The 10,359-nt window shown below is 42.1% G+C and overlaps 1 protein-coding gene across 1 annotated transcript; it reads left to right on the top strand.

The window, feature by feature from the left end:
* Positions 1 to 3,978: 3,978 nt before the first annotated feature.
* Positions 3,979 to 10,346, top strand: hikeshi (heat shock protein nuclear import factor hikeshi). Its single transcript, XM_024144366.2, is given in 11 exon segments — positions 3,979 to 4,175; positions 4,888 to 4,938; positions 4,940 to 4,990; positions 4,992 to 5,112; positions 5,115 to 5,126; positions 5,357 to 5,410; positions 5,413 to 5,458; positions 5,460 to 5,505; positions 9,760 to 9,877; positions 10,118 to 10,147; positions 10,150 to 10,346. Coding segments are annotated over 11 exon segments (582 nt in total). The 5' UTR covers positions 3,979 to 4,145; the 3' UTR covers positions 10,173 to 10,346.
* The last annotated feature ends 13 nt before the right edge of the window (positions 10,347 to 10,359 follow it).

Genomic DNA, 10,359 nt, shown 5'->3' with positions numbered 1-10,359 from the left:
CTTCGAGAGCCACGTTGCTAGCCTGAAGGGAGTGTGTCTGTCAACTTCTCTGTGGCCAGTGGCCTGGCTCAGGTGGACTATAACGCATCATCTGTCTCTACCAGGGAGTTATCTCTGGAGATCCAGGCCATGGGCTACAGCGTCGTGGATGTGGCTGGGGAAGAGGTGACTAAGATCGGGGAGACGGAGGCCACAGAGTCCCTGACGAGGATCGGGGTGAAGGGTATGACATGCCAGTCCTGTGTGCGCTCCATCGAGGGACGGATAGGGACTCTGCCTGGAGTTCTGCACATCAAGGTGTCTCTTGAGCGATCAAGAGGCAGTAGTACGATTTCCCTGGATGGAGGACTTGGGGGTGAGGCCAGAGAGCTGGAAAACAGCCCGGGAGAGGGCCTTAGGTTGGGGGTAGAGCTCACTCTGACTCCCAGGCTCGTAGGCCAGGTTCTCATAGGTCCGCTTCTGGGAACACCAGGCCTCACAGGGACACATCTTCTCCTTAAGAGAGGGTCAGAGAGGTAGAGGACGAGAGCAAGAGAGAGAGAAAAGTTTGAGATGCACATACTTGATCATGTCAGTTATATGTAGGCTGTTTTCAGAAGTCGAAGCAGCAAAGTTTTGTATAGCCCTTTAAATACTGGATGCCATAAAAAGCTGATTGCAATCAGCTCATTGAAATCTTGAGTTAGATTTGTGACCGCCCCTTAAAAAGGCTTGACGCAGAGGACAACTTAGGTCACCACTGCTTCACAATGAATTCTCCAGTGTCAACATTGTTAGTGGCCCACTCTGGAGTGGAYGTGGAGTGTGGCTTTAATATGAGGGTCGTGGTTCTGGTTAAAATGGCTTTTGTGCCTAGAAAGTACAGTACTTCTAGTCATCCAGTGTATGAGGATGGAGCACACAGACCAGAGACTGCTGGTGTAAAACAAAGGTGTTGAAAGCCCCATGCATTACTAGAAGCTCCAGGACCACGTGACCATAAGTAACCCTGCTCACACGGTAACAATGTGACTCTGCTTAGAGTCAACGCTCATCTGGATCTGACACCCAGGCTAAGAGGAGGAGAGGAGAGGCCAGGGAGCATTCGSTGCATTGGCAGTCATTGTGAACACCACCAATGGTATTTTTTAATATGGTAAAACTACAGTCTACCATACAATAAGAAATAACACCACCTCATCTGATCAATATGAACTCCTGACCTTGTGTCACATGTGGGCAATACATTTTTTACTATATTTTTTTCATTACTGTATATTAGCCTACATTACTGTATGTCCTATGAGGAAAGCCACAGCTCACACTGCCTGTTAAACAAATACTAAGATACTCCATGTTTGTTGGTGGGAATGTCAACCGAGAGAGAGCTTTCTATGTACAGTAGTAACCTCAAACCAAAGGGTCAAGGGATAGATGTGATATGGACTCACAACATGGTCTGACTGTCGTAACTCAAAACAATATTTTCACAGATTTCAAATACATCAATTCAGAATTTATAAATAAATTCAGAATTTTTGTGAGCAGTATAACACCATACATGTATATCTAAAATTGGAATATACATTTAAACAGTTAAACACTAACTGACCGGTTTCTTCTTACCTTCAGATCATCGCCTGATTTGCTACCTCCCATGATCTGCGGTTTGTCCGTCTGGTACAGCTGTCCTAACCGGCAAGGCGACTGACATTCAACCATACAAACCTCAACCTGTCCACGACTGACGGCTTCGAAACATATTTAGTAAGGCTACTTATCGATTTTGCGCAAACCATCGTCTTCTTCTTGTGGTTCTTTATTTGTTTCTCATCACACAAGAGAGGGCAAAAGTTCGTGGTTCACGTTTCTATTAGGCAAACACGCACTATATAATGTCAGAGAGCGCAGAATGCAGAGCTGTGGCGCATGATTGAAGTCCAGTCGCACTACTTGCGGTTACCTCTACCTCTGGCAATGCCTTTCTTTTGCGCCCAGCTCTTGGACAAATCGATTTTCATTCGTCACATGCTTCGTAAACAACAGGTGTAGATAACTGTGATATTATTACTTCCCAACAATGCAGAGAGAAAGAAAATATAAATAACGGTCAATTAATAGCACGTAATAATATAAGTAAAAAAGCAGTGGCGCACTTGAATGATCGAAACAATTCATAGCACAGCTGTGGAACACCCAGAGTAAAACGGAAACCCATGACAATTTTTCACTGGGCACTTAGTTTGGTGATTGTGTTACTGTATTGTAGTGCACGTACAGCGTGTCTTGTAGATCATTTACTGTCTAGAGAGGACGCGCGCAAGAGCCCCCGTTGCCTTTATACTGGAAACGAGTGCAACAACGTAGCAAACTCGGTGCTGTGTCACGTATTAGCTACAAACATGCATATATAATCCTACACTCACAACTTCAGCATAGCCTAGCATAAACCTACTCTGTGAATTCAAAATAACCTTTTCATAATGGTAAATGCATAAATCTTATGTCGTTATTTTCAATGACCTAATACATACAGTTGTTTCATTGTCATACTTTAATGTTTAAAGTTTTAAAATAAAGTAGTTAATTGCAGAAGCAGAAAATAGAAATATGTCTGCGATATGAGTATGGAATACTATTCAACAAACAATGTCACACATAATATATATTGAATAAAGGCTCTATGAAGGTTATGAATGAATGTTTCGACACCATATGCTTGAAGTTGTCCCAAATGTAGCACAACTGTCTATTGTCTATTGACCCAAGCCAATTGATCAGAGTATAGAGATTTTCTGAGTTCAGTAGTAGTCTGAAGCCTGATAATAACATGAACATGTGTAACAATAGAGGTAAAACTGTATCCAGATTACTCACATAGTTCAGGCAATTCCTCATCCACTTAGCCGCCATGTGGATCCATACATGGTAAACTAAGTTTGGACTAGGGGTCTTCTGCAGTCTTCTTCAGAGAAAGGATCTGAAGGCAAGACACAATGACACTCAGCCCGAACAGGATGAGCACATGACACAAGTCACAGTTATCCAATTTTGTCTGTAATGGATGATGTCATCTCAAACTATCACATCACTGGATGCTGGAGTGCTTGACTTCATGGAAAGAGAAAGCTATAGTATAAACCAATAGAGTTTGATAGAGTGTGATTATAAAAATCCACATAATCATAGTCAGGGGGGTGTAGGTTTACCTTGGCAGCTTTGTGACAGTTATTAGATATTGGTGACTATGTCCTGGCGAACAATATGGTTCATTGTGGCAGGCATTGGTGCTATTCAATCTATATTGACATATCAACAAACATTGCTCAACCCAGTGCACCCAGTTTCAAATAAAATGCAGTACTCTTCAATGAAACAAATTAGGTTACATTTCCCAATATATTACCAATGTTAGATGACAATAAGCCAATAATAGGTGAATGCTCATGATCTCCATGGCAATTGTTTAAAATGTGGATTAATCCAAGCCAATCAGAATATGTAGACTCAGAGGTCACAGACCATGACGAATAGCTCACATTCACCCTAACATTCTCCCCCGAGCCATGCATCAGTGATTGGAACAGATCCTCAGATTGATAGGCCAAACAAGGAACCGCTTTGACAGACTCCTACTAAATGCTCCTTCAATTCCAATTATAAACCTGCAAGTAAAGGCGGGATAGATGTGAGAGAGATATAGGAATGGATTTTTTTGTGATTTTATCACTTATGTTGGTTACACGGAACTATCCTACGTATTTCTGTTTTCATACTTCCATGAACCCACATTATGTATTTTTCTGCTCCCATCACAATACAATTTATCTTAGATTATAGACATTTGTTTTTTACTGGTGCTTTCTTTTTGTATGTTTTTTTCTTCTTCTTAAACAAATAGCCTACCTATTAGAAACCACGCAAGCGTTCTATCACATTCCAATAAGCATTTTATTACTTTCTTTCTGGGTTTTTATTTTGAAATGTCAATCAAAACCGGAAGTTCTCGTAGACACGTGGTCTGAAGCAGAACATACGAGTAACAAAACATTGGAGTTAGCTAGCTAACTTTCTCGAGAGTTTTGTGAAATGGACTCAGCTGGTGTTATCGATTAAGTGTAAGACAGTCATCTTGACGAAATATAAAATAAACCAAGGACATTACAATGTTTGGATGTTTGGTTGCTGGTAGATTGGTAAGTATGGAACTTGCTAACGGCAGCAAAGCTAACTTGGGACTGAAATGACAGCTAGCTACACATTTGATATGAAGGAACAATGTGGTATTGTATTCCCGGATGCTCACTGGTATTTTCTACTCGTAGGCTACATATACCCATTGATTTCTTGAACAATATAGCTAGTTATAAATGCTCTATGATATGAGCTTAACAGAGACAGAGGTTTTGTGTACATCGTTTAGCTTGTACAACTTTTCTTACCCTAGCTAGCTAGTATCATAACCCAAATTGTACTCAAATGTTTGTTTTTGGGTGTCATTCTAAACAGAAAATCTATCGCTTCAAAGTATGTTCTACTCCTATAGAAAGGTCCATGGACTTGCATGCATGGCTGTCTATGACTGTAAGAGTCCTAAAAGAGATACATATAGATGTCCCTACCAGAGGCAGGTGGGAGGCGCTATGTGGACAAGCTCATTGTAATGTGTAATGGCTGGAATGTAATTCATGGAACGGTATCAAACATATGGAACAAGTTTGACTCCGTTCCATTCCATCCATTGGAGTCCATCCTCCTACAGCTCATCCTACTACCCCATTTATCAGTTTACAAAAAAAAAGTGGCAGGGTCAAACTGCTGAAATACATTAACAGATTGTGCCTTAATTAAATGAAAAGTACTCTTGAAATAACTCCAGCTCAAGTAGGAGTTACAATTGTCTTTTAGGTCCAGACCGACGCCCAGCAGGTTGCTGGTGACAAGTTTGTCTTCAACCTAACCAGACTATGAGAATGTGAACCATGTAGTGGTGTTCATGTTGGGCACAGTGCCCTTTCCCTGCGGGGATGGGTGGAGCCGTCTACTTCTCCTTCCCGGACCCTGTCGGTGGGCAGGTCTGGCAGCTCCTGGGTTTCATCACCAACGACAAGCCAAGTGCCATCTTTAAAATATCTCATTAAAACCAGGTGAGTATCATTCAAATGTATTTAATAAAGTCTTCTTACATTAGTAGTTGTCACAAGGTGTTTTGTCAGTATGTGTGTGTTAAGTGATGTAGTGGTAAACAAATAGGTGGGTAAACTGTGATGCAGTCGCGTAAGCAGTGTGACGGTGGAAAAGGCATTTTTTTGCAAAAGGTGGGTGAACTGTTGAGCAAAAGTTCCACACCATTGGTGTTTCTGCTGTCTTCCTATAGGTGAGGGTGGAGAGCATCCATTTGGAATGATGACAGTACCTCAGCTTGCCTCCGTGGCCAAGTTGGTGTGTCTATTGACCCTTTGGAGCAGCTGGTCCAACGACGCCTGTATCAGTGCCACTGTGTGCCGTGTTGACTCCTTAATGCAGGTTAGAACATTATGGGTGGTTTGCAGTGTACATAACCAGTGAAAAGTAAACCTTGCTTGTTTACTGTTCCAGCAACACGGGTGTATTTAACAGTGCCTATGGAAAGTCTACCCCCCTTCAATCTTTTTTCACTCTGCTGTTAAAGTGATAGATATATTGTATTTTGTGGTAATTGAGCTACACAAAATACTGTCTGTGAAAATAAAATTCTACACATTTAAAAAAACATAACTAAACTATAGTTGTTGCATATGTATTCACCCCTTTGTTTAGGCAAGCCTAAATTAGTCCAGAGGTCAAATTTGGTTTAAATCCCATAAGTTATATGGACTCACACGGTTGACTTTAAAAAAAATAGCTACACTTCCTCTGTCCCTCTACATACATCTAAGGGCTAGGTCCCTCAGTCATGTATTGAATTTCAAGCACAGATTCAACTACAAAGACAAGTAGCTTTTTCGAAAGCCTCAAAGGGCAGTGATTGGCAGATGGGGTACGCTACGTGCAAATGCACATCGGGGGTATGCCAAATGAAAATGGTGATTCACAATTATTAATTTTTTTCCTTTTCTATTTTTTCTCCCCTATTTCCTCCCCAATTTTCGTGTTTCCAATGCTCAGTAATTACTACTTGCTCATCGCACAATCCCGTACGCGGTTCGGAGAGACGATCGTCCTCCGAAGCACAAAACCCAAAACCAACAGCTGCTCTCTTAGACACTACGCGCACATCAACCGAGCCAGCCTGCACCAAATGCTGTCGGAGAAACACTGGTGCACCGCCTCCTCGTTAGCGCACATGCCGGCGACACACAAGGAGTCGATGACGCGATAGACAAGGATATCCCTACTCGGCCAAACTCCAACCGGACGGACGCTCATGCCAATTGGTGCGTGCTCACGGACATCCGGTCAGGGCCAGGGACAACCTGGCGGACCCGAGACTCTGTGGCCAGCTAGCACTCGATGCAGTGCGCACCGGGAGGCCCTGTGATTTCACATTTTAAAAAAACTGTCCATTTAATTTTCCAACAGGGCTGTACAATTGGGTTTTAACCTCGCCGAAGTAGCCTCTTTCACTGCAAAGTAGTAAAATTAACATCTAGTGGTTCAACTGAAATAACAACTGGTCAATAAGGTAGCCTAGTTAATAATTAACATCACAACATAACCACTCTCCAATATAGTCCGTATGAGCCGTAGTGGCATCTGTGCTAATGTATGTAAAAGAGCCTTAGAGATCGTTATGTAGTAGCTAGCTCAGAATTTACCTGTGAGGTGTGGACTACTGACAGTTAACTGATGCTGAGCTAGCCCTTCCGAAGCCGCGAGTGGACAACACATATGGGAGTCCGGTGGCTAGGACCTCGAGTGGCTAGGACAGGCAAGCCCATACTATTGTGGAGTACTCCATTCTTCCTGCTGCCGTGGATAGGCTGGAACAATGCTGGGGGCAAAGGCCCAAAAAACTATACAGACAATGCCTTCATCAAACAACACTTTCACGACGCATCAGTGACATGGCAGGAGATGTTTTTGAAACATTACTGCTTTGCATACAAACCAGTGAATTATAGCGTTACAGCTGGATGATCAACAGACGTGGCGGGCCTGCACATGTCGTTACGTTATGGGGGGTCAATTAAGGAAGACATCCTCTTCTGAAACCAGGAGGGATATTTTTAAAGTACTGGATAGCTTTGTGACATCAAATGGACTTTGGTGGTCAAATGTGTTGGTATCTGTACTGATGGCCAAAAGCCATGACAAGGAGACATAGGGAGTGGTAACGCGCGTGCAAGTAGTTGTCTCCGATGCCCCGGGTACACTGCAGCATCCACCGAGAGGCTCTTGCTGCAAGGGAATGCCTGACAGCTTGAAAGACGTTTTGGACACCACAGTGACAATGGTTAACTTTGTTAAAGCAAGGCCCCTGAACTCTCGTTATTTCTGCAACCTGCAATGATATGGGCAGCTGACACTGTAACACTTTTACAAATACAGAAGTGCGCTGGTTATCAGGGGCAAAGATTGACAATTTTTTTTAATTGAGAGCCAAGCTTAGTTCTTTACTGACCATAATTTTCACTTGTCTGACCGCTTGCATGATGAGAGTTTGTCCACGACTGACCTATCTGGGTGAGTTTATATTTTTTTTTGCCTCGCCTGAATGATCTGAATCTAGGATACAGGGACTCTCCGCAACTATATCACATGTGCGGTACAAAATTGAGGCTATGATTAAGAAGTTGGAGATCTTCTCTGTCTGCATTAACATGGACAACACACAGGTCTTTCCATCATTGTATGATTTTGTGCAAATGAACTCAGCTTCCCGGACAATGTCAAATATAGCGAAGCACCTGAGTGAGTTGAGTGCGCAATTACGCAGGTACTTCCCCGAAACGGATGACACAAAAACTGGATTCGTTATCCCTTTCATGCCCTGCCTCCAGTCCACTTACCGATATCTGAACAAGAGAGCCTCATCGAAATCACAAGTGGTTCGTGAAAATGAATCATAAGTACTGCCAGATTCGATTGGGCTGCGCTCAGAGTTATCCTGCCTTGGCAAATCGCCTGTTAGACACTGATCCCTTTGCACCACGTACCTATGTGAGTGGATTCTGCCTCATAGCATGAAAATAATACTGGACAGACTGTGCGTGGAAATGATTTAAGACAAACTCTCCAATACAACCAACATGCAGTATATGCTCCTCTTTCAAGCACACCCTTCTCATTGAACTGTGTGTGAGTTATCACAATTTCATATGTAAGATGGTTAAATAAAGAGCAAAATGATAATATATTTGATGCCCTGTCCTATAAGAGCTCTTTGTCACTTTCCCTACGAGCGGTTGTGACAACTCACACTCATATGTCTATGTTTAATAAATGTATTATAGTGTGTGGCAGCTTCAATGAGCAAAAACAACATTTGAGGATCTGACCTGGTGCTAAGAGGGTAGCAGCGGAGGTGATTTTGAAGGGTACGGAACTATTCAAAAGTTTGGGAACCACTGACATTAAAACCTTAAGATACATCGATAAGATTGCATGTTCGTCCTTACTATGAACCTCAGAATTGGCACGGACATGAGGTAGACTGCATGCAGACTCTCACCTGAGGCCATTGCTGATTTAAAACCACTACAGAGTTCAATGCTGTGATTGGAGAGAACTGAGGATGGTCAACATTGTAGTGACCCATAATGACCTAATTAGACGTGAAAAAACAAAAATACAGAAGAATTCCAAAACATACATATGTATGCAACAAAGTTTTAAAGTAATACTGCAAAAAAACAGCAAAGGAAGACACTTTTTGGCCTAAATGCAAACCTTATGTGTGGGGGCAATGTGATACATACTGAGTAGCTGCCTCATTTTCAAGCATGTGGTGGCTGCATTGTGGAATGATTGACATCAGCAAAGACTGGGAGTTTTTCAGGATGAAAAGAAACAGGATGGAGCTAAGCACAGGCAAATACCTACAGGAAAACATGCTTCAGTCTGCTTTATACCAGACACTGAGAGAGAATTCACATTTCAGCAGGACAACCTGCAACACAAGGCCAAATCTACACTCGAGTTGCTTACCAAGAAGACAGTGAATGTTCCTGAGGGCCAATTACAGTTGACTTAAATCTGCTAGACAATCAATGTAAGACTTACTGTCTAGCCATGATCCCAACACCTTGACAGAGCTTGAATTTTGAAAGAATTTGCAAATATTGCACAATACAGGTGCAAAGCTCTGAGACTTACCCAAGAAACTCTCAGCTGTAATCGCTGCGAAGGTGTTTCTAACAAATTAAGGTATATTGGTGCATATTTTCATTAATCTTAAAAAATTTACATTTTCTTCCACTGGGGTATTTTGTGTAGATTGTAAAAATAAATTTTAATCCCACTTTAACACAAAATGGGAGAAATCCAAGGGGGGGGGTAGACTTTCTACAGGCACACCAGCGTTTGTGTTCAATTGTATTAGGTTGCACAAACAGTCAGTGTGCAGAACAGTTGGTCATTATGACAGGGGGTATTTGAGACCAATCTAAAGGATGGTATTGAGACTTTTCAAACATGAGTTATTTGTAGACCCACTTCCTCTCTGCTTACCTCGTGTCAAAATACATCCCCCACAAGTTATTCCTTTTTTGTCCACATATGGCACATGTGCAGGACTTTTATTTTGATGTGCTAGAGGCACCTACACACTCAGCTGACAAACTCAACTCTCTCTCTCAGTTCACTCAGAAGATGCTGGACAGTTTGTATAATTTCTCCTCGTCTTTTGCCGTTTCCCAGTCGCAGATGACTCCAAACCCCTCAGAAATGTTCATCCCTGCCAGTTCCACTCAAATGTAAAATTATTCCCTGTTGGTCCTATCAAAGTCAGACCATTTAAACACCTGCTTGAATTAACCCAATCAATTATTTTCAGTTTGCCTGACCCATGTTTGTGGAACCTGTGGTATTGGGCTGGCTACAAACTAACATTGGAGGTTTCTCATTCATTCAGTTAAGCATGGACGCTGCAAAAGATCTGAATGTGCTTCCTAAATCAAAAGCATAAAGTCATGTGCTCCTCTGATCTTTCTCCCCAGGTATGAGAACTTCCAGAGGCGCATGGCTCAAAACCTAATTTCTGGAAGACTTGATTGTTTCGACGATACCACAGTATTAAAAACGATGATAAAGAGGCATGCGAAGAGAAGACAAAGACTTCATTTTCTGCTCCATAATGTCAGGAATGGTCCTCCACAGAAGACGAAAGAGATATTGTTTTAAGCAACAATTACTAGGTGTTTGTCAAATATTAAATGTTTCTTAAATTCTTTCTTTTCC

The sequence above is a fragment of the Salvelinus sp. IW2-2015 genome, unplaced genomic scaffold (assembly GCF_002910315.2).
Source record: "Salvelinus sp. IW2-2015 unplaced genomic scaffold, ASM291031v2 Un_scaffold5126, whole genome shotgun sequence".
NCBI lineage: Eukaryota > Metazoa > Chordata > Actinopteri > Salmoniformes > Salmonidae > Salvelinus > Salvelinus sp. IW2-2015.
The sequence above is the reverse complement of the archived record's forward strand: the minus strand, read 5'-3'. Positions and strand labels throughout refer to the sequence as shown.